At 43.7% G+C, this 25,074-nt stretch overlaps 1 protein-coding gene across 5 annotated transcripts in view; it reads right to left on the reverse strand.

The window, feature by feature from the left end:
* ggps1 (geranylgeranyl diphosphate synthase 1) overlaps nucleotides 1-25,074 on the reverse strand; it is a 53,558-nt gene that overhangs the window by 10,852 nt on the left and 17,632 nt on the right. For 4 of the 5 annotated variants that reach the window (XM_033021774.1, XM_033021775.1, XM_033021777.1 and 1 more), the window contains exons 2-3: nucleotides 24,518-24,616; nucleotides 9,553-9,623 (exon numbers count right to left, since the gene is read on the reverse strand). In XM_033021774.1, the coding sequence (XP_032877665.1) occupies nucleotides 9,553-9,623; nucleotides 24,518-24,587 (141 nt within the window). In that variant the 5' untranslated portion in view covers nucleotides 24,588-24,616. Of the gene's footprint in view, nucleotides 1-9,552; nucleotides 9,624-17,841; nucleotides 17,967-24,517; nucleotides 24,617-25,074 lie in introns of those variants that run through there. The other variant, XM_033021778.1, reaches the window with a different exon arrangement.

A 25,074-nucleotide genomic window follows, 5' to 3' on the forward strand; every position in this document is an offset into this window, starting at 1 on the left:
ATCTATCTATCTATCTATCTATCTATCTATCTATCTATCTATCTATCTATCTATCTATCTATCTATCTATCTATCTATCTATCTATCTATCTATCTATCTATCTATCTATCTATTAATTATATTAAACTGTGTGCCTGCAGGCCGGCTGCCTTTCGATTCGTTCCCATCGTGTGATGTCACAATGCCCAATGCTCGCAGATGTCCAATCGGGATGGATCCATTTACATATGCCTTTGCACAAGCCCCAGCCCCTGGTGACCGTGTCATCGTGTGATGTCACAATGCCCAATGCCCAAAGACATTTTTGCCATAGAGGGAGTACAGAGAAGGTTCACCAGACTGGTTTCTGGGATGTCAGGACTTTCATATGAAGAAAGACTGGATAGACTTGGCTTGTACTCGCTAGAATTTAGAAGATTGAGGGGTGATCTTATAGAATCTTATGTTTCTATGTTTCCCTCTCCTCACCCCTCGGCTTGTACTCGCTAGAATTTAGAAGATTGAGGGGTGATCTTATAGAATCTTATGTTTCTATGTTTCCCTCTCCTCACCCCTCTCCCCCACCCCGTTCACTCTCTACCCCACCCTCTTCTCCCCCTGCCCCCATCCCCTATCCCTCTGTCCCTCTTCCACCACTCCCCCTACCCCTCCCACCCCACGCTTCCACTTCTCTCCCCCTTCCCCCTCCACTCTCCCTCCCCACTCTTTCTACCCTCTCACCCCACACCTCTCCCCCTCCCTCCCTCCTCCCCTCCCTCCCCTTCCACACATCTCTCTCTCCCCATCCCCCTCTCTCACCCCCTACCCCGCTCTCCTTTCCCTCCCAAATCTGCCCCTTTTCCTCCTCCTCCTCTCCCCTCCTTCCCCTCTTCTCACCCCCCTCCCCCCACCTGTGTGTTTGGGGTGTGGTTAATGCGAGTGTGTTGCCGCAGCCCCCCCCACCCCACCCGCAAATGCCGTTGGGGAAACAGACCCAACGGGTCTGCACTTGGTCTAGTATAATATTAAAACTCTGTGGCTGGCTGGCTGTGTGTGTTTCTGACGTGGCTGCCAGCCTTTGATTCGTTGCTACGCCAACGTCAGACCCAGAAACGCCGATTTTTTTTCCATTTCAGTAGAGATTTCACTTTTCATTCCAAGTATCCACTCCTCATTAAATTTTGTCGTGTTTATGTGCACATTTTTAATAAAATCCTTCTCCCCCCACCCCCCACCCACTCACTCATTTTGTCGCCTCCTGCTGGCCAGCGACCATAACGGCTGCTGGCGCCCGCATCTCGCCTCAAAGACGCCATTTAAAAACAGCCGCACTGCTGATTCCTGAGCCGCTCGAGTTGGAAGACCACGTCTCCCGTGGGGGCTACGGGTAGGGAACGGCTGCGTTGGGGGAGCAGACCCAACGGGACTGCACTTGGTCTAGTTATTATATAAAAGTCTGTGGCTGCAGCCTGCCGTCCGTCCGTCCGTCCGGCTGCCGGCTGCCTTTCTTCCTTTTGATTCGTTCCATCGTGTGATGTCACAATGCCCAATGTTCACATATGTCCAATCGGAATGGATCCATTTACATATGCCTTTGCAGGAGCTCCAGCCCATGGTGAACGTTCCATTGTGTGATGTCACAATGCCCAAAGACATTCTTGCCATAGAGGGAGTACAGAGAAGGTTCACCAGACTGATTCCTGAGATGTCAGAACTTTCATATGAAGAAAGACTGGATAGACTCGGCTTGTACTCGCTAGATTTTAGAAGATTGAGGGGGGATCTTATAGAAACCGATGTTGGGGGAGACCAGAACAAGGGGTCACAGTTTAAGGATAAGGGGGAAATCTTCTAGGACCGAGATGAGAAAAACATTTTTCACACAGAGAGTGGTGAATCTCTGGAATTCACTGCCACAGAAGGTAGTTGAGGCCTGTTCATTGGCTATATTTAAGAGGGAGTTAGATGTGGCCCTTGCGGCTAAAGGGATCAGGGGGTGTGGAGAGAAGGCAGGTACAGGATACTGAGTTGGATGATCAGCCATGATCATATTGACTGGAGGTGCAGGCTCGAAGGGCCGAATGGCCTACACCTGCGCCTAATTTCTATGTTTCTAAGTTCCCCTCTTCTCACCCCTCTCCCTCTCCCACCCATCCCTCTCTCCCCCACCCCCCTTCACTCTACCCTATCCCCTTCCCTCTCTCCCCCCGCCCTACCCCCCTTCCACCACTCCCCCTACCTCCCCACTCTTCCACTTCTCTCCCTCTCCCTCACCCCACCCCTTTCCCTCCCCCACCCCTCTCTCCCCCCCACCCCTCTGACCCTCCCCACTCTTCCACCTCTCCCCCCTCCCACTTTCCCCCCTCCTCTCTCCCCCTCCCTCCACACTCTTACCCCTCCCTCCTCTCCTTCCCCATCCCTCCCCCCCACATCTCTCTCCCCTCCCCATCCCTCTCCTCCCACTTCACTTCTCTCCCCCTTCCCCCTCCACTCTCCCTCCCCACTCTTTCCCCTCTGTCCACCCACCCCTCCCCTTCCCTCCCTCCTCCCCACCCCCCCCCTCACCCACATCTCTCTCCCCATCCCCCTCTCTCACCCCCTACCCCGCTCTCCTTTCCCTCCCAAATCTGTCCCGTTTCCTCCTCCTCCTCTCCCCTCTTCTCACCCCCCTCCCCCCACCTGTGTGTTTGGGGGGTGGTTAATGTGAGTGTGATGCCTCAGCCCCCCCCCCCCAAAAACGCCGTTGGGGAAACAGACCCAACAGGTCTGCACTTGGTCTAGTATATTATTAAAACCCTCATCTTGTTTGTATGAGTGTGTGTGCGATCCCAAAACGGTACACGATAGCGCTACAATGTTTGTCCAACCTTACCATTGTCCTGAGGTAAATGAAACAAGTTTCGTTCAGATTGATGGTATATTTTACAAGTTATTGACATTTTAAACTTTACAAAAATAACTTTTCAAACCACTTTTCCACCTGCCCTGCCCGTCAGCCGCGTTCGACTTCACAATGGGATCCCAAATCTGATTTACATTTTTTTTTTTAAATCGCGATTTTCAAAAAAACTCCGTCTTAATCAAATTCTTCAGTTTTCATTAACAGCTAACATTGTGTTTAGGTTTATATTAAAGGGGGGAAAAAAAAAAAGAGAAAATAAGTGGGGGTAAAAAAATCGGGATTTTCATTGGGGGGGGGGGTGGGTGGGATAAGGGGGAGGTTTCATTTTTTTAAAACATCGCGATTTTCATTGTGGGGGGTGGGATAGGGGAGGAGGTGAGGAGTGGGAGAGCATGGGGATAGAGGGAGAAGAGGGGGATAGAGGTGGAAGCGGGGGTAAGGAAGAGAGAGGGAGGGGAAAGTTGGGGAGGTTAGGTGGGAGAGTGGGGGAGGAGTAGGAGAGGAGAGGGGGAGGTAGGGATAGAAGGGGAGGAGGGCAGTGGGGGAGGTGAGGAGGGAGAGTGGGGGAGTGGGATAGGGGAAGGTGCGGAGTGGGAGAGGGGAAAGAAGAGGGAGGATGAAGAGGAGAGGGACGGAGTGCTGGGGAAGTGGCTGAATTGAGGGGGATAGTGGTAGGAAGAGGGATGGCGAGGCGCAGTTTGGGGAGGGTTGCCCTGACTCGCGTCACAATGGGAATCTCTGGCGTCACAAAGGGAACCCCTCAGCCGCACGTGCGCAGTTGGGGGCTATGGGTGAATGGTGGAATATTGCGTTGGCGGAACGGGGCCCAACGGATCCCACTTGGTCTAGTTTACTTTAAAAAGGTTTGCAATGTTTGCTTCCTGTTAAACTATAGAGTATCACAGGAGGCCTGTGACGCTCTACAGGGTTATTTTAAGGTCACAGACTGACACCATCGGGTGACACTGACAGCACTCTGTAGTCCCCATGGAGAGGACATTAGTGGATTTACAAATTGTGTTACCAGCCACATAAAGGTCTGTGTAGATAACATTGTCCGTGAGACTGTTTCCCCAACAACAAACAACAATAATTGATATAAAGGCCCTTCTCAATCAAAAGAAGATGGCCTTCAGGAATAGTGAAAGGGAGGAGGTGAAACAGGTGCAGAAAGACCTGAAGGCGAGACCAAGACAGGGCAAGGACGACTACAGGAGGAAGCTGGAGCTGAAACTTCAGCAGAACAACATGAGGGATGTTTGGAGCTGTATGAAGAGCATTACAGGCGACAAGAAGACCAACAGCCTGAGGAGGGAAAGCAATCAGGACTGGGCCAAAGAGCTAAACCTGTTTTTTTTTGTTTTTTTAAATAGATTTGATGGCAGGGCCTCGCTTATTTGAGGTTGTAGTGTTTACAACCCAATTTGAGGTAGCAGTGTTGCAGCCCTAGGGTATTCAAGGCGTGTACCAGCCAGTTGCGTGGAGTACGCCAGCATATCTTCAACCTGAGCCTGGAGAGGGTTCCTGTGATGTAGAAGACATCCTGCCTGGTTCCTGTAGTGGCCCAACTCCTCCAATGACTATAGACCAGTGGCACTGACTACACATATCATGAAGTCTCTGGAGAGGCTGGTGCTCACTCACCTGCAACCCCTGGTTAAACCCTACCTGGACCCCCAAACAAAGATGGTAGTTGAGGATGCCATCATCCACCTCCTCCATTGTTCCTATGCTCACCTGGATAAGTCAGGAAGCATTGTGAGAGTCATGTTTTTTAAACTTTTCCAGTGCTTTTAACACCACCCGGCCTGCACTGCTAGGGAACAAACTGACAAAATGATGCGGGTGGATGCTCCATTGGTATCCTGGATCATCAACAACCTGACTGGATGACTACAATATGTCAGGCTACAGAACGGTGTCTCGGACATGGCAGTGGGCCCCACGGGGACGGTCCTCTCTCCCTTCCTGTTTACCATCTATACCTCAGACTTCAGATATAACTTGGACTTCTGCCACCCGCAGAAGTTTTCAGCTGACTCTACAGAGGTGTCGTCAATGACTTTGAGTGGTGTGGGCCGAATCACCTGCAGCGCAACACAGACAAGACTAAGGAGCTAATGGTGGAATTTAGGAAGGGAGGAACACCCCTGTCCCCTATCTCCATCAATGGTGTGCATGTTCAGTTTAGCAGGGATTACAAATGCCGAGGAGTGCATTGCCTTGGACAGTAAACTGGACTGGTCCAGGAACGTTGAGGCCCTGTACAAGAAGAGACAGAGTTGGTTGTACTTTTTGAGAATGTCAATGTCTACAGTAAGATCGGTGGTAGCCAGTGCCATCTTCTTCGTTGCCGTGTGCTGGGGCAGCAGGGCGAAGGCTGCGGGTGCCAATAGAATTAACAAACTCATCAGGAAGGCTGGCTCCATCCTGGGGGCGGAGTTGGATTCATGGGACATGGTCTTGGAGGGGACGATGCTCCTCAAACTGCAGAGCATCCTGGACAATGCAGCTCACCCCCTCCATGACACATTGGCCAACCTGAGTCACATCAGTCTGAAGAAGGGTATTGGCCCAAAACGTTGCCTATTTCCTTCGCTCCACAGATGCTGCTGCACCCGCTGAGTTTCTCTAGCACTTTTGTCTACCTTCGATTTTCCAGCATCTGCAGTTCCTTCTTAAACAACCCGAGTACCTTCAGCAACAGACTTTTTACATCAAGATGCAGTACAGAACACCACAGGAGATCCTTCTTCCCTGTGACTAACACTGTACAACTCGCTCCCCTTCCATCATGGGGTAGACTGAGACTGACACCCCCCCCCCCCCCAATTTTTGCATATTGCCAATCCTTTCCTCTTGTCTCTTTAATTCCATGTATTTTGTGTTTTTATGACTATTGGCAGATCAATTTTTCTCCTGCGATAAATATTCTATCGTATCATAAGGCTGTCATTACTGCTATCCAAGCTGAAAAGCTGTTCTCTTTAAGCTAACATGTCCCAACTGAATTGTTTACTTCAATGTACAGAAGAAATGTACAAACCAGGTAACTTGGTTGTGGTACATGCTAGAGTTTGCACAATTTTTCTAGTGTTTGCCAAAAATTTCATTAGTTCCAGGACAATGTGAAAGGGTTGAAGAGGAATGAGAGGCAGACAGATAATTCCACCAATTCCTAATAAGGGGCCTGACTTTAAGACAAACAGGAGGTGCCTATATATTTTCTAGCCCGTTCCACCATTCATTGATGTCATGGCTGATTAACTATACACACTCCTTCTCTCTCAAAACCTCGGTTTAAATTTGACATTCGCCGGCTTTGCAGAAGACTATTCTGAATTTCCGCTAACCTCGTGCTTCCCAAAGGCCAGGTCCTAATTTTAAGACTGCTTCATGGAAATTAGGTTCTCTATCATCAGAATCCTTTAACATGTTACAATCTGAAAAAAATTGCTCCTTAAGCCATTGAAATTCCAAAGAATACAGCTGTAGTTGTGTAACTTATTCTGAATCTAATACCAGGAGCTCTAATATTATTCTAGGAAATTTCTACCATACTTCCTCCAAGACCCATAAATCATTCAAAAGATCACAACTGCTCTTCGTTCTCCATGGTGCTGCATAAACAGGGCTTTGTGCAGCAGCGGACTCGTTTAACTCTTGTGCACTCAGTCCCCAAAATAAAAACAACACTCCAGAAGCCTTTGATTTTCAGTGTTCTACCATGACATTTTAACATGGTATACAGTATGACTGGATGCAGTGTATATTCCACTAGTTTAACACTGGGTTGTATTAGTGTAATTAATCAGTAAAATTAAGCTAATCATAGACCAGCTACAAAATGTTCTGAACGTTAACCATTTAGAACTTATTCAGCTTCATTCTTTGACATTACTTACATAAAAACCCATCTTCCCCATTCAATAATCAAAGACTACCCATTTCTACCAGTTTTGCAATTTTTCCAGTCTGTGGCATGTAAAACTCTTCTACACCATTTCATATTTTGAAGAAGCTTTCGTTACCATTCGAACATGAATTGAACCTTCCCCAAAACCATCCCAGAGTCTGGGAGGATGCTGAGTGAGAGCGCTCTGGGTAGTTTTGCATACCAGTGTGAACGTGCCAAATTTTCACGCTCAACAGATGCACATGTACAACTATGAAACAGATACAACCACAGATTCACTGAGGATACAATTAAAACATTTTGTATACAGTGTGAATAAAGCGTATATTCCATTAGTTTAAATTGGGTCGTATTAGGGAGATTATTCAATAAAATGAATTGAAAAGGAACAGAATCTTCAACTAAGCCGGGGTGTGCCTGCATGAGAATAAAAGGGAGCCTTTCTTCTACGTTTAGAAATATACTTCTACCGCAGAAACTACAAAGATTCATGTTATTAACATGGAAAGGTTCAAGGATCAACATTTCAGCTTGTTGGCAAGGGGATTTTAAACCTAGGTGTAAGCAGCAAAAGTGCAAGATGGAAATAGCTGCTGCGCACATAATTTTCTGCCTATTGTTAAAAATAGTTGAAGGTCCAAGCCCAATCATCTTCAGCTACTTAAGCAATGACCTTATGGACAGAAGTAGGGATGGTCACTAATCATTGTCTGAATATTCAATTCCATTCTCAAAGTCTCAGCAAATGAGCCGAGACTCAAGCTGCACGGCATAGGGTGTTGTTTTGCAAAAAAATGCTAAGCAGAATCTACCCTTTACATTCAGTCCAATGTCATTAACATCCTGGAATCATCAATGACCAGAAATTCACATGGACCAAGTTGAGACCAGTGAGTTTGGGCGTTAAAGGGTAAACACACAAAATGTGAAATGAAGCTCCTAAAATAAAATGAAGTGCGCAGCAGAAATTGGAACAGTACTAAAAAGAGCCTTGCTCAAGAATTTACCCAAATGTTTCGGCTCTGTTCACACATCAACTTTGCAATAATTAATTGGTGCACCAGGAGTTAGCAATGTTCAAGGATTTTAAAGTTTTTCTCGCATTCCATTCGTTGTCTTTTGTTTTTACTTGTGCATGAATAATCTCCTCCAACATTACAGTCCTCATTTTCTTCCCAACCGAGTATTTGTGAATTTAATTGTTCATCAGCAAAATATCTATCAAATGCTCAGACCAGTGCTCTGTAAATGTCTCTATCCTCGAAGCTGCTTTCCCCATTTTACATTGCTTAAGACATACCAGCACCCAAATATATCATGAAGTGTCAAATTTAGTTTGATAAGGTTCCTGTGAAGTGCATCGTGTCATTTTGCAATGCTGGAAATGCAGACATATATCAAAAAGTACTTTCATATTATAGGTTCCATTATATTTTAATATTTAATCACACACTTTTGTAGTTTCAGCAAATTTATGTCATCTTTACTTTCCACATGCAGCACTGAAGATCAATATTCAATATTTGCACTTAGCAACTGAAGTGCAAAACCTGTGTCGCATTGCAACAAGTGCTCAACCAAGATGCAAACAGGCTCCTATGGTGGCTCTGGACTGGACATGAACAAAACCAAAGATAAATCTATGACAGTAAAATATAGCGCTGGAGGAGTCAGGTTACACCCGTGGAGCAAATGCACAGACATTTCAGGCCAACATCCTTCAAATCTGAAGAGTTCCGACGCGAAACACCTGTGCATTTCCTTCACAGATGCTGCCCGACCGGCTGAGATCCCATGGCACTTTTTTTGCTCAAGATTCCAGGATCTTCAATTTCTTGTCTCCAATTTATGAGAGTTTATTAATTAGCCTCTGTAAGCCACTAACATGACTGGACAGTAAATCAAGGGGAGTGGAAAAGCTCCCAAGACTATCGACAAAGATAAATGATCAGTAGGCCATGCTGACCTTTAAGTCCTGTCAAATACAGCTAGATGAGATGTTGGGCTCAATAATATAAATTATGTTAAAAAATAACAAGATCTACAGCATTGTCTCTCGACTTTCAAGGGCAATTAGGGACAGACAATAATGACACCCTTGTCAGGATACCATTTAAATAATGAATTGCATTGACCACTCAATTACAGAGTAACAGGGCATGATGAGAGTCAGTGAATACTCAGTAGCAAAATTGAACAGAGTGTTCAAGAGTTGATGTATGTAATTGTGAAGGCCTTAATCAACAATAAAAATTCTGACGGAATGAGATCAGGACCTAAATATGATTAGTCCCAACTTTGCAATGTTCTTCTGCTTGTCAATAAAAAAATCTCACCCCATCATTGATATAACAGATTCACTATGATGGAGGTTAAACACATTAAAATTCAAACTACACGTCCCAGCCTGCACAAAATCTAAAATCCGTAAAACCAGAAGCAACATGCACTAGATTCCAACTCTGCCAAAATTTATTACCCATCGTAAACAAAGCAGATATCAGACGTAGCAGTCAGAGCAACGTCAAGAAATTTTTAACAACTGTATGGCTATTTATCATACACCTTTGAAGAAATCTTCCACTTAAGTTCACCTAACTTGACAAATGGGTTGTTGCTAATTGGTTTCAGCTGCACAGAATAGAATCCCCTCAGTTTTCCCATTTCAGCATTAATTAACTCAATTACAACATTGTATTTCAGGAAATAAGTTATTTGCAAATCATGCAAGACAAAGGAAGGAACTCTTCTTACCTGCAATTTTTCTTCAGGGACATTCAACCAATGGTTAAAGGCTTGTGAAAGTTTGGTTCTCACTTGTTTACCTTGTTGAAAGAAATAGACTAATTACAATTAGTGGCTAACGGTCATCTTTCACATTTCAGCCCTGTACCCACAAAATAGAAGACCAAGAGATGGAATCACCGATTTCCTGGGCAGTTGTTTTTTTCAATTAATATCTACATTTTAGTATGAGGTTCACTGACACTAATTATACCGCATATCATATGCAACCTCACACAAATTATTTTTAAAAGACATTTCCCTGACTGAATGTATTGGCTATACCTGGTTGTTTTCTAGATGGTAGTAATAATTCGCCGGCTTGAACCAACAAAAATAAAACATTTTGTGATGGTGAGCATTTTATTAGGTTTTATCCAGGTTTCCAATATCTTCTAGGAGAATCACTAATGACGACGATAGAACAATGTGATAAAATGTGTGACACTGAGGCCTTGTCCTTCCAGATAGTTGGGAGATTGAAATTTGAGAGCTGCAGGAGTGTATCCTACTGTGTACACTAATTAAACATCTTCAGGATAAATGGGTGGGCACTGATGCAAGGACAAAAGTCAATGACATTCATACTGTATGTAGCTGGAGTCCGACATAAATAGCAGATGCTTTCTTTCCTGAAGAACATGAACAAGATAAGACTAATAACAACCTAAAAGTTTCCTTTCAATTTTCAATTCTACAATTTTTATTATTATTATTAAAGTCAAATTGTCATACTGCAAGTTCAATTCATTCTCGTTATTGCTGCTACCTTTTTCATGAATCATCTCTAGGCAACATGATCTGAGCCAGTATTCTTTGGATGGTGCCAAATCTTAGAATGCACAATGTTGCAGGATTTCTCAGAGACTGATCCTTAGCATGTTTCCCCTGCCATATGACCAGTATAATTCATGTAACTTTACATTACAATAGACAATAGGTGCAGGAGTAGGCCATTCGACCCTTCGAGCCAGCACCGCCATTCACTGTGATCATGGCTGATCATCCACACTCAGTATCCCATTCCTGCCTTTTCCCCATAACCCCCAACTCTGCTATCTTTAAGAGCTCTATCCAACTCTCTCTTGAAAGCATAGAGAGAATTGGCCTCCACTGCCTTCTGAGGCAGAGAATTCCACAGATTCACAAACCTCTGTGTGAAATTTTTTTTCCTCATCTCCGTTTTAAATGGCTTCCCCCTTATTGTTAAACTGTGGCCCCTGGTTCTGGACTCCCCCAACATCAGGAATATGTTTCCTGCGTCTAGCGTGTCCAAACCCTTAATAATCTTACACGTTTCAATAAGATCCCATCTCATCCTTCTAAATTCCAGAGTATACGCGCCCAGCCACTCCATTCTATCAACATATGACAGTCCCGCCATTCCTGCACTAAATTAGACATACCGGAGCCATCACACCATCAATTCATCACATCCAAGCAATTAATTTTTGTGGCTCATTTTCAGGCTCTAAAATGCACAATTTAGGAGATCATTGAATCAGGAATAATATTACAGGTGCACAACCTTTTATCCGAAGTTCCAAATAACGAAAAGCTCCGAATAGCGGACATTTTTTCGGTCCTTGAAGAAAGGTACTTGAAGACATTCACCGAGGGCGGCCCGCAGAGGTGACAGCGGAACCTCCGGTCGGTCCTCGAAGAAAGGGGAACTAAATCCCCATTCATAAAAGAGAAGGCGAGGGTATATTGCGCGGGAGGGTTAATAATTGTATATCGTGAGTCTACCGTGGGAACTTTTTAACTCAGCGGGCAGGCAGCAGCAGATTGTCGCTCCCTTCAGTTTCACCCCACCTACACCCCTCTGCTTCCCGGCCATGTGTGTGACCCCTTCCCTCCCCTCTGCAGCTCCCCGCCCATTGCACCGGCGCGGGGGCTTTGCACTGTCTTCACGTCGGCGATGCCAGCAGGTCAGTGCCAGTCACCGGGGACGTCAGGACCAACGGGACACCGACCCCCAGGCCCACTGCAAGCACGGAGATCCCAGAGACCCACAGCCAGCAGCAGCCCAGCCCCGTTCCAACTCCAGAGGAACACGCTCCCCGTAGGGACAGATGCTGATGGTGTGCAAGGTACGTCTTGTTCTTGGGGTTGCGGATGAGGGGGCGCAGCTCGGGCTGTGGGCGAACTGCCACTTGTCGCTGTAGCGGCCCATCGGGGAGCGGGTTCCTGTTGGTCCTGACGTCTCTGGCCACCCCCCTGGACAGGAGCTGAGAGACGTCAGGACCACCAGAAGCCGCTCCCCGATGGGCCGCTACGGCGACAAGTGGCAGTTCGCCCACAGCCTGAGCTGCGCCCCCTCATCGGGACACCGACCCCCAGGCCCACTGCAAGCACGGAGATCCCAGATCAGCAACTCCAGCCCAGCCACGCTCCAACTCCAGAGGAACACGCTCCCCGTAGGGGCAGAAGCTGATGGTGTGCAAGGTACGTCTTGTTCTTGGGGTGGCGCAGCTCGGGCTGTGGGCGAACTGCCACTTGTCGCCGTGGCGGCCCATCGGGGAGAGGATTCCTCTGGAGTTGGAGGGACAGGGAGACACAACGGCTTTTGAGAATGGTGGGCAATCGCTTCCAAAGTTCTTCCCACAGTCAGTACACCACTCCTACACTTGTCTCCCGCACTAAGATCATCTCGCAGAGAATGATCCCAGCCTAACCCTCCCTATTCTCTCCTATTCTGCAAGAAAAAACTACATTGAAGACTCAAACTCGCGATCGAGTAACTGCCGGGATCGAGGCGCAAACTCGCGACCTTGCGGATATGAGCCGAGCACTCTACCACTGAGCCAGCCATTAAAATCTACGCTAAAAATCTTCCATTCAGAAAGCCGAAAAATACCGAATTACGAAAAGTGTCTGGTCCCAAGGCTTTCGGATAAAAGGTTGTGCACCTGTACTTCAGTTTGAACCTTAATTCAAAATTCACAATTCTATAAAATTGATTACATGACATTTTAATTATTCCTTTGCCTCTAATGTAGAAAAACCTGTAAAATGGGAAGGTTAAAATACAACCCCAAATACATTTCAATGTACTAATTTGCACAAAAGGCAATGAAATAATCCAAGCAAAAACAGGTTTCTCATGTAGAAGACGTTTACCTAGATTCTAGCATTAAACAGAGTGATAACATGCATTTAGGTGCAAGCCACACTACACTTTTACTGCACTCAAAAGAATAGTGTAAATCAAGCAGAAAAATATACAAAGCCACCTTGTTAAGGTGCAACTTACCATGCAAAACCACAAGACTTAAAGGTTTGTTTCTAGCTCACCCCTTCTAAAATGTAATTATTTGTTCAGAGCTGATCCTTAAGCAACTGAAATGTTAAAATAAATTTGGTTTGCTAAAACTACCTGCCTTCCTCCTTACACCATTCTTGGCGAGATCATAGTGGTGCATTACCAAGTGGTTTCTCCAGCTACATCCCACAATATTTTGGTCCACATTTAACACCTGCGATCCCTTATATTAATAAATCAGCTTCTGCCAATTACATTTTTTAATTGCCATTACTGAGTCTTTATACATTGCAAGGTGGAATCTCATGTAGATAGGGTGGTAAAGAAAGCTTTTGGTGTGCTGGCCTTTATAAATCAGAGCATTGAGTATAGAAGTTGGGATGTAATGTTAAAATTGTACAAGGCATTGGTGAAGCCAATTCTGGAGTATGATGTACAATTTTGGTCGCCAAATTATAGGAAAGATGTCAACAAAATAGAGAGTACAGAGGAGATTTACTAGAATGTTGCCTGGGTTTCAGCAACTAAGTTACAGAGAAAGGTTGAACAAGTTAGGTCTTTATTCTTTGGAGCAGATGGTTAAGGGGGGGACTTGATAGAAGTCTTTAAAATGATGAGAGGCATAGACAGAGTTGACGTGGATAAGCTTTTTCCATTGAGAGTAGGGAAGATTCAAACAAGAGGACATGATTTGAGAATTAAGGGACAGAAGTTTAGGGGTAACACGAGGGGGAACTTCTTTACTCAGAGAGTGATAGCTGTGTGGAATGAGCTTCCAGTGGAAGTGGTGGAGGAAGGTTCGATTTTATCATTTAAAAATAAATTGGATAGGTATAGGACGGGAAAGGAATGGAGGGTTATGGTCCGAGTGCAGGTAGATGGGACTAGGGGAGAATAAGTGTTCGGCAAGGACTAGATGGGTCGAGATGGCCTGTTTCCGTGCTGTAATTGTTATATGGTTATATAGTTTGGGCGGAAGTAGTTATGATCACTGACTGGATTGTACTGCATTACAAGCATGTATACAGATAATCGTCGACATGTTTGCACTGATAAGGTAATAGCAATATGCAAACATGGTTGATAAAATATTACCCCTGCGAAGTACTGTCCCAGTGTTTATTGTCAATTTTATGCTTGACTATTCAGAAAAGGTGAATTCAATTCAATTCAACTTTATTGTCATTGCACAGATACAAGTATGGGTACAACGAAATGCAGTTTAGCGTCTGTTCGTAGTAATAGTGCAATATAGAAATAAAAATACAGAATAAGCAAACAATGTGGACGGAGAGACTGGAGAAATCTATCGGCGGGACTCCGAGTTCAGCAATGTGATAGTGTTGTTGAAGAAGCTGTTCCTCATCCTACTTGTACGAGACCTGAGGCTCCTGTACCGCCTCCCTGATGGGAGGAGGGCAAACAGTCCATGGTTAGGGTGGGACGGGTCCTTGATGATCTTCCCGGCCCGTCTCAGTCACCATTTTCGGTGGAGGGCATCCATGGCAGGGAGCGGGGCACCGATGATGTACTGAGCAGTTTTCACCACCCGTTGTAGTGCCTTCCTGTCAGCTACAGTGCAACTGCTTGTACCATACCGTGAAGCAGGTGGTCAAGATGCTTTCGATGGTACAGCGGTAAAAGTTGGTCAGGATCTGGGGGGACAGGTGAGCTTTCTTGAGCCTCCTCAGGAAGTAAAGGCGCTGCTGCGCCTTTTTGATCAGTTTGGAGGTATTGAGGGAACATTTCAAATGTAAATGATCATGGAAATTCTGAAGGTAGACAAAAATGCTGGAGAAATTCAGTGGGTGAGGCAGCATCTATGGAGCGAAGGAAAAAGGCAACGTTTCGGGTTGCGACCCTTCTTCAGACTGATGTGGGGGTGGGAAGAAGAAAGGAAGAGGGGGAGACAGTGGGCTGGGAAGGGGAGGGGAAAGAAGGAGAAAGTAGGAACTACCTAAAATTGGAGAAGTCAATGTTCATACCACTGGGGTATAAACTACCCAAGCGAAATACGAGGTGCTGCTCCTCCAATTTATGGTGGACCTCACTCGGGTCATGGAGGAGGCCCAGGAAAGATAGGTCGGATTCGGAATGGGAGGGGGAGTTGGTGCTGAGCCACCGGGAAATCCTGATATCACTAAAATGGATGAAGGGGAACCAGTGGATGTAATAATAATAATAATGGATGGGATTTATATAGCGCCTTTCTGATACTCAAGGCGCTTTACATCGCATTATTCATTCACTCCTCAGTCACACTCGGTTGTGGTAAGCGACTTCTGTAGCCACAGCTGCCCTGGGGCAGACTGACGGAAGCGTGGCTGCCAATCTGCGCCTACGGCCCCTCCGACCACCACCAATCACTCACACACATTCACACACAGGCAAAGGTGGGTGAAGTGTCTTGCCCAAGGACACAACGACAGTATGCACTCCAAGCGGGATTCGAACCGGCTACCTTCCGGTTGCCAGCCGAACACTTAGCCCATTGTGCCATCTGTCGTCCCCTACATGTAGTGTATCTAGACTTTCAGAAAGTCTTTGACAAGGTCCCGCACGGGAGACTGGTGACTAAAATTAGAGCACATGGTATTGGGGGTAGGGTATTGACATGGATAGAAAATTGGTTGGCAGACAGGATGCAAAGAGTAGGAGTGAACGGGTCCTTTTCAGAATGGCAGGCAGTGGCGAGTGGAGTGCTGCAAGGCTCGGTGTTGGGACCGCAACTGTTTACCATATATATTAATGATGTAGAAGAGGGAATTAGGAGCAACACAAGAAAGTTTGTGAATGACAGAGCTGGGTGGTAGTGTGAACTGTGAAGAGGATGTTCGGAGGATGCAGGGTGACCTGGACAGATTGAGTGAGTGGGCAGATGCGTGGCAGATGCAGTATAATATAGATAAATGTGAGGTTATCCACTTTGGTGGCAAAAACAAGGGGGCAGATTATCTCAATGGGGGTTAGGTTTGGTAAGGGGAAGGTGCAGCGATACCTGGGCGTCCTTGTATACCAGTCACTGAAAGTTGGCATGCAGGTACAGCAGGCAGTGAAGAAAGCTAATGGAATGTTGGCCTTCATAACAAGAGGATTTCAGTATTGGGTGATTTCACGAAAGGTCACTGGAGCGTAGATCCGCACCCACGTGACCGAAAATTTTAACTGGGGGACAAGCGTCACTTCCGGTACATGTTAGTGAATGGGAAAACACGCACTTTCACACCCGTTAAAAACATCGAAAACGGCCCGTTTTTGAGCTGCAATTAACTGTACCGGTCGGGGTGACCGTGAGGAACAGCTACCTAAATTTACAGTCCAAAAAAAAGATAGAAACTAAGGTAAATTCAAGAGGGAGCTGAAGGTGTAAATACAGCGGAAGTGCTAGCGGACATTTGTCGTAGAGATTTAAAGATCCAAAATATCGGGAATTATCGCGTTTGCTCGCTGCATTTCATCAAAAGTAAGGCATTATTGACTTTTTATCTTTATTCATTTGTTATATGAAAAGTATTAAAAGTTAAAAATCCGTCAGTAAAATTGCAAAATCGCCCATGGTTCTCAGGTGGGTTTTAACATGCAAAATGAAAACGCTTCTGAAGCTCCATTTACCATTTAAATAATCATAAACTATCAATGCGTTTTGAAATAAATTATACTGAGATGCAAGCTGTCAGCTGTTAGTTGGACACAAGCAGGACATTTTATTATTTGCCAAAATATATTTCTCAATGTTTCTTGTTTAAAGCCTGCACAATCACCAAAACTACTTATTTATTTATTTATCATCTAATAACAGACAAGCCTGCAGCATGGAATGATGTCAACAATCCTGATTGGGCACCCACTGTGAGCAGGATAGACAATGTGCACAAGAATGCCATCAACTTGCAGAGCTATAGATGCTTGAGCTGCAACCAAATCTGCTTTAATACTCTCTTCTTGTTGCACGTGCATGGCGTTCTTGTGCACATTGTCAAAGATGGATTGAACGAGTTAATAACCCAGGATCGATGTAATGGAACTGTGCAACATGACTGTGTAAATTTATGACCTATACTTTAGTGAAATGAAAAACTTGGAGTGAATGATCAAGGGGTGTGAGGAAGTCATGGGATAAATAGCTCATGTCAAGAAAAATAACAATTACACAAGGACCCCACATGTCCCTCAACCTTCATACAGCAGCATGGATTTCCACAGAAACAAACACCCTTGTGAATTACCACCTCTTTCCAACGTGTACCTCCTCCCAAATCAGTGCCCATCTTTCCTCCAATCAATGTTCCAAGGTCAAATGAGCAAATGACATACTTTTGTGATTGTGACAAGTAATTTTATATCTCAAACCTTCCACGGGCTGTGGCATTGTTAACCACATCACTGTCCCATATTGCTAAATAGATATGACTATCTCGAACTTCTACAGGTGCACAGTAGAGAGCATGCGCCCAGGAGCGGAAAAGACTGCAAAAGCTGTAAACACTGCCCAGTCCATCATCGGCTCTGACCTCCCTACCATCGAGGGGATCTACCACAGTCGCTGAAATCTGCAACATCCAGGTTCAGGAACAGCTTCTTCCCCACAGCCATCAGACTATTAAACTAAACTCAAACAAAAATCTCAACTTTAATAGCCTATTGCACTTTACATATACATTCTCAATGGTATATGGACACACTGATCTGTTCTGTATTTATTTATGCCTACAATATTCTGTTGTGCTGAAGCAAAGCAAGAATTTCATTGTCCTATCTGGGACACATGACAATAAACTCTTGAATCTTTAATTAACTTCAAATGATTTTGTTCTTTTCTAGCCAGACATTACAAGATAATTATCTGCAGTATCTTGTCCTGCTCCAGTTCCATTACCACATTCTCAATGGTTTATTCTTCGTGCTTCATATTTCTCACACACACTGCTACAGAGATCATTCAAAACACTGGGGTGTATTAGACCCAACCCTGCAAATGCCTCTCATTCACTTACCTTTTGTACCCAACTATCTGCTGCCCTCACAGCTGCATCTTTTCTGCTAAATGAATCAGTCTGCAGGTGAGAAGCAAGCTGTGCTACAGGGTAGCCTGATAGGGTTGTTCACCATTTCTACAGGCCTATGATCAGAAATTATTACAGTTGAAGTTTAAATGTGAAAAAAGAATTTACAACCATATTCAACTTGTGTACATTAAAAATAAAAATGTTATGCTTTAGTCAAGCTCCTTTTTCAAACAAATGCAGGCTGCATAAATTGTAAGAAAAGCGAAGGAGCAGGTAAGAAGTGTATCCGTTCCTCTGTCCATTACAGGGCATCCCTCAATTAGGTCCAGGTGGAACACAAAGTTGATTCATCTGCTAACCTCACCCACCCCTCAGCCGATGCATGTACTTTCAAGCCTCAAATGGTAGGCTTCAAATTCAAGAAAACAGATGGGCAGGACTGTGATCTGTCCTACTTTTTCCACACGTTGGCCGATGTCCTACTCCATTTCACCAATGATCCTGACCTCTTCACTCCAAGTAACTTCATTCAATTAAGCACAGAAAAAATCCAGAATCCATCATCTCTTATCCCTGGCCATCAACAAAATCTAAAACACAAAAGACTTCAGATTGTAGAATCTTGAGCAAAACAAAATGCTGAAGGAACTCAACAGGAGAGCAGCATCTGTGGGGGGAAAGGGAAGACAACGTTTTGGATCAGGACCCGTCTTCAGGCTGAAGGGTGCCAACCCAATTCACTCCACTCCACAAATGCTGCCTGTGCCATTGAGTTCCTCCTCGCACTTAACTTTTTGCTCCTCTGCTTGCTAGCTTGGTGTAATTCGAGGATAAACTTCCACCCACATTCACTTCTATTACCAGTACCACTCATGGTCATGTCCACCCATCTTCCCCACTCCAAGTAACATTATCTGATGCAATAACTTGAGGTACAAAAAAAAGTGCTGGAAGCCACAAGAGAAAAACAGACTAAATATTCAGCTCATGTAACTTTTGTGAATAGAAAAATTGCATTCACGTTAACAAAATATTAACTTAAATTGGATGGCAAGTTCATTTGGAAATTAGGGCCAGAGGTTTTCTCAATGAGCTAAAAAAAGCACAGGAGTGATGGGTAAACAGGATTTGGTGCAGATTAAAATATGAGCAGCATAGTTTCAGGCAACATTTTAAGAAAAGAGTAGAAGACAGTACGCTATAATAGCCAAGCAGCACCTACAAACCGTTGCAAGAGTTTCACATGGTTAGTCGAGCCAGAAGTAGCTTTAAAAACTGCATTGCAATAATGTGGACTGAAGCTTACCACAATTATATGGTTACAAGTCAAATATGCCAACGGTAAAGAACAAAATCTAGAAGGATGGCTAGGAAAGGGGAGGTTGCGACAAAGCAGAGGCTTGGATCATCCAGGATTTAGCATGGCGAGTTTCTACTTATACAATACTTGATGTCAAATAATCTGGCAATTCGGGGGCAGTGGAGCAGTTAGGGGATAAAATAAGGTACACGTGTCTGCCATCAGTCTGGATAATGCTCAGCTGGGTGAAAAGTGGGAAGTGGAGGTGCCATTAAGTGGAGGAAAGGGGAGGATGGGGTCCCACAGTCCCGTTTATATCAAATGGTGGAAAGGGTCAAGAACTTGAAATTCCTGGGCATTCATATTTCCAAAGATCTCTTCTGGTCCCAGAACACTGATGCAATCATAAAGAAAGCACATCAGCGTCTCTACTTCCTGAGAAGATTACGGAGAGTTGGTATATCAAGGAGGACTCCCTCGAACTTCTACAGGTGCACAGTAGAGAGCATGCTGAACGGTTGCACCGTGGCTTGGCGCGGCAACTTGTGCGTCCAGGAGCAGAAAAGGCTGCAAAAAGTCGTAACCACTGCCAGTCCATCATCAGTTCTGGCCTCCGTACCATCAAGGGGATCTATCGCAGTCGCTGCCTCAAAAAGGCTGCCAGCATCATCAAGGACCCACACTATTCTGGCCACACACTCATCTATCCGCTGCCTTCGGGTAGAAGGTACAGGAGCCTGAAATCTGCAACATCCAGATTCAGGAACAGCTTCTTCCCCCCAGCCATCAGACTATTAAACACAACTTGAAACAAATTATGAACTATAACAACCTATTGCACTTTATCTTACTGATGTGTGTATATATATTCTATGGTGTATGGACACACTGATCTGATCTGTATTTATGACTACAATATCCTGTTGTGCTGCAGCAATGTAAGAATTTCTTTGTCCTATCTGGGACACATGACAATAAACTCTCTTGACTTGACTTGAAAGAGTACATGATTGAGAGAAATAAAAACTAGGATCTTTGGAGACATGAGCAATGGTTTTGTGCAGAGGATACGAGAAGCCAATGCTCAATATTCTTGGGCTACGACTGGATAAAAATGGAACAGATATTGATAATTCCACAATCTGAATGAAGATGGTGATGCACTGGTGATGACAAGTGGATATTGTCATTAACTGTGCACTGAAATATCTAAAATAACGTCTCACAATCACATTGACTATTATTTGTGATTTTGATCGGGACTATTTCCAAATTCAACAGGCAGAAACCCAACTGGAAGAATTCAAACAATGATTCACTGAAGATGGACAATAATTTGGGAGGCCACAATACAACCTAGGCTCCAACCTTACTTTGGATCACCTGCACGCAAAAGTCTCGTCCATACACCTCTTAATCCATTGCAGTCTTTGGTAGCCTCCCAATTTGTTGCCTATATAAAGATATGCTTATTTAAAGTTGTTCTTTAAATCACACAAGTTGTGTTGACACATCACCACTACATCTACTGACCTCTGCAGTTTCTCAGCTTCCATGCTGTGAAACCTTAATGATGCAACCTTCATATCTGCAACCTTCCAATGCCGACCTTTTGCTTACAAATTATAAATTACTACACCACCAGTAGTTATCCCGATTAGGTGTAAAGATCCAAATTCTAGAATCACCTCACAAAGCCAATGTCTCGTCTTTTACTACACAAATCTATGGCCAAGCTTTTGATGATCTGTTTGAGTATCGTGTAATTTTGCTTTATTACTCATGAAAGATCCTGGTTTTACCATATTAAAAGGCATATAAATGTAAAATTTCATGAATAGAATCCCAAACATGTGCATAGATTACTTGAGCTGCTTCAGCCATGTGCAGCAAATATTGATTAGATAGTTGTGATCCTGCTGGGTGCAGTCCAAATCACTTTGTTGCTTATTTCTCACTAATTTATGAAGCACTCGTTAAACAGCCAAACCATAAAACGTTCTCCTGGAAACACAATGCAAGTGTTTTTAAATTTGTTGATGTTTGCGGTGCAGGCTCGAAAGGTCAAATGGCCTACTCCTGCACCTATTTTTTCTATGTTTCTAAATGTGGCATACTTCAAAAATTAGTTCAGTTTTAGGAGCTAAAATTTTAGTTTAGAATTTTATGCTGTAAAAGCTTAACCATAGAGTACGATTGAAGTGAACATCTATAATTCAGCTCTCACTGCAATAACTAGAGTTTTCCTAACTAGGGACATATTTGCCTCCTTGCCCGATCTAATTTTGGCCAATTTCAGAGGCAAGAATGGAGTTACAGCTTTCCCAAAGGAATCTAGAAGGGTCTGATAGCACCCATGGAAACTCGAGACTACAGATGCCATATACAGCCAAAATGCTGAAGTTACTCAGTGGATTATATTGTTAGAAATAATCATTGAACTATGTCACTGCTATTTGCTCTAAATTCAAAAATAAGTTCAGTACATAAGCAAAGTACTGTTGAAGACAAACCTGAAAACTAGAAATTGTTGAAATACTTTGGTCAGTGTCTGTGGAGATTTCATATCAAAATTCTAGATCCAAAAATTGTCAGCCCTCTCCCTTACTCGGCAAGGCTTTCCAAAATGACTATTCCTGGCAGTTTCCATCTTAATTTTGTAAAGGCTCATTTAACCGTGTATGTAAGGGGTAGCAAGTTCTAAGACTTGCCAGAGACTTTAAACAGCTGAATATGTTGAATGTACCCATGATTAGAATCCAACTCATTGAATGGTGACCACATGTTAGGGAAACTTGGATCTGAGAGTCAAATCGATAATGACATTAAGGCATTTGAATACTCCAGGTAACAAGTTTATAAATCAATATGCAATTGGACACATCTTGGTGCCTAAATGAGCGATTTGAAAACTTCTGTAATAATGATAGTATTATCTTCATAATGTTTTTGGCAATGTGGTTTTTCCAAATGGTTTTGCACAGGTCAATAAAGACTTGCGCCCATTGATTAAAAAAAAGGCGAGTACAGCAACCATTTTGCTTATTGTATGGAGTTAAAGGGAATTTAAAGGGATGTTGGTTATAATTTAGGTTATTCCAGTTTAGCTCGGACAGTAGATAAAATCCATCTGTTTTTTCCCTTGCATAGAGCAAAAAAAAGTCAGTTTATTATTCAAAAGAACAGGACTCCAATTGCACTGCAGTTTCAGCAATTTATAAAAAAACTAGACTAAGTGGGACCCATTGGGTTCCAGCTTCACAGGAGGGATGGTCCCCCAACGCAATATTCCACCTCTCCACCAGTAAACTTTCTTGAATACTCACACGGCTGAGCGTGGCTTCTCCACTTTGGGGCTTCCGCAGTCAGCGGAACTTCCGCAATCAGCGTGACCTCTACACTTAACAGAAATTACGCAATCAGTGCGACCTCTGCACTCACCAGAAATAACGCACTCACCAGAAATAACGCAATCAGCACGACCTGTCCACTAAGCAGAAGTCACGAAATGAGCAGGACTTTTGAACCAAACACAGTCAGTCCAATAAAGCATTTATTCCTTCCAAACACAGTTGGACCTAATAAAGCATTGCAGTTTCAAGCACAGGCAGGGCAGCAGGCCAAACAACTCATTGCATTGTCATTAAGGGCTAACAAATCATTTATTGCAAGTACATTGCAGACTCACAGTTCAGTCAATTCACAGCTTAGAATGAGAGTCACGGCCTCTCCCTCACGATCTTGCAGAGTGACTGAGTTACGTCCAGGCATCCGGGGTTTTAATGTCCTGTCCCCCCCCCCCGGAAGGGGCGTTATCTTCATCGCGGTGATTGACAGGCGAGAGGATGTCAAGGTTTTTTTACGCACTCATAACTTTTTTTTTCATTGATGCAAAAAAAATCCTCGGGTCCTGCTCAGCAAAGGACTGAGTAAGATGGCCAAAAATCATAGCGATATGGTAGCGCTTTTTTACTAAAATCAATATAGAGCGCAGACAGGAAGTGGTCAAGATGAAACTTTTAATTATATAGATATCTATCTACATAATGGTTTTCACAACTTCAGATCCCAAAGTTCTTAATCAGCAATTGTAATTGAATAGGTTTTCCGAACACGTGGTCACTGTTGTAAGAAATACAAAGATGCGTCAAGAAACCTCCCACAAACATGATAGTCAAAATGCTCGAGTAACTCAGCAGGGCAGGAAGCATCTTAGGAGAAAATGGATTGGTGACGTTTCGGCTCAGGGCCCTTCCGACTGAAGAAGGATCCCAACTCGAAATGTCACCCATCTATTTTCTCCAGAGATGCTGCCCATCCAGCTAAGTTACTGCAGGATTGTGTGTCTATCTTTGGTATCTGCATGATCTGCATTTCCTTTTTATCCCATAAACAGGAATCAGATTAACACCCATTTTTGGTGATCTTGGCAGAAGGCAAAATACTGGGTACATTGCTTGCTCTTCCTCGAAATTGTGATGGAATCTTATATCATCTAAATACATGTAGTCTTGATCCAATGCATCAAAAACACAAATGCCAAATGTAATTTTGTGCTTAAATCCTGGGATGGACTAAAACCTCCAACTATGGACTCAGGAGCACGTGTTGCCAATTCAGCCACTGACAATAATCAGATATTAATAATATGATAACCTTTTGATAATCAACAGCCAAATGAAGGTACTGGTTTAGTGCTACAGGACCAGCAACCAGAGAATAGGATTTGTTAAGGGCAATTAGATGTTACGAATTCAGTTTAAACAAAATGAAGGGCGTTAGCCCACAATGTTGCCAGAGTTTGGCGACTCCTTTGTCTTTTCTTTGACTGGAAAGCACGCAAAGTAAAGCTTTTTCACTATATCTCGGTGCACGTGACAATAATAAACCAAACTAAAAAGATGAAAATAGTTTGTAGCTGCAACATGCACTACTTGTACCCAACAAGTCTGCTGCACTACTTGTACCCAACAAGTCTGCTGCACTTTGCACTATCCAAAGGTCACAGCTGCAAAACAATCCAAGGGTTTCCATGCCAATCATCTGCAATCAACAAGCCATCTAACCAATACAGCCACCTTCCCACAAGAAAGACTAGTGCTGCCACTGAGGATTTGCAGGCATGTACATTTTACAGCCTATGTCAATATGGATGTCTTAACTATCTCCAAGACACATCAAAGCACGTATAGGCAACAAATGGCAGCAGTACCCTCTTCCCCAGATTAAATGGTAAGAATCAAGCAAAATGTTAGAATACAATATTGTTACAGCAAATGCTTTCCAAAATAAAAACAGCTGACTACCCCTCCCTCTCAAACCGTTTAATATCATTCTTAAACAAAGGAATCATAAAAACATTACCTGGTAACTGAAGCACGTAATGGTAAGGCTCTAGTAGGATCTGTTCAGAAGTTCCTTTTTTATTCTCCATAGTTCTCAGTTGTAGGGACAAATGCAAATCTGTAACAAGCATTTGTAGACAAAACATTAACATGTTATAATAGAACTGCTATTAATATTTCTTCTAAGAGAGAAATTGTTTTAAATTAGTTTCAGTTGCATGAACACAACTTGGCTGCAAAATGCAATTAATTAACTTCGAATAACATGGCAACCCTCCAGAAAAATGTGATCGTATGCCTTTATTGTCATCAGCTGTAATGAAAATAGAATATTGCTGCTGCCCTCGCATACTACCGAGGAACAACTAAACTGGACCATATTTTTGCACTAAATTTTAAAATGTCCAGAGAAAATTGTGCAATTTGAGAATGCTGGAGGATCAAGTAAGAATTATGTTATTTTCCAGCTTTAATGCCAGGGACATAATGTGGAATTAGATTTATGCAGAATTTGAAGCTAGAAAATGTTTTGCCTTAGAATACCTATCATATCAACAACAATATTCGATTCTCCGA

The sequence above is a fragment of the Amblyraja radiata genome, chromosome 5, assembly GCF_010909765.2.
Source record: "Amblyraja radiata isolate CabotCenter1 chromosome 5, sAmbRad1.1.pri, whole genome shotgun sequence".
NCBI classification, from domain to species: Eukaryota; Metazoa; Chordata; class Chondrichthyes; order Rajiformes; family Rajidae; genus Amblyraja; species Amblyraja radiata.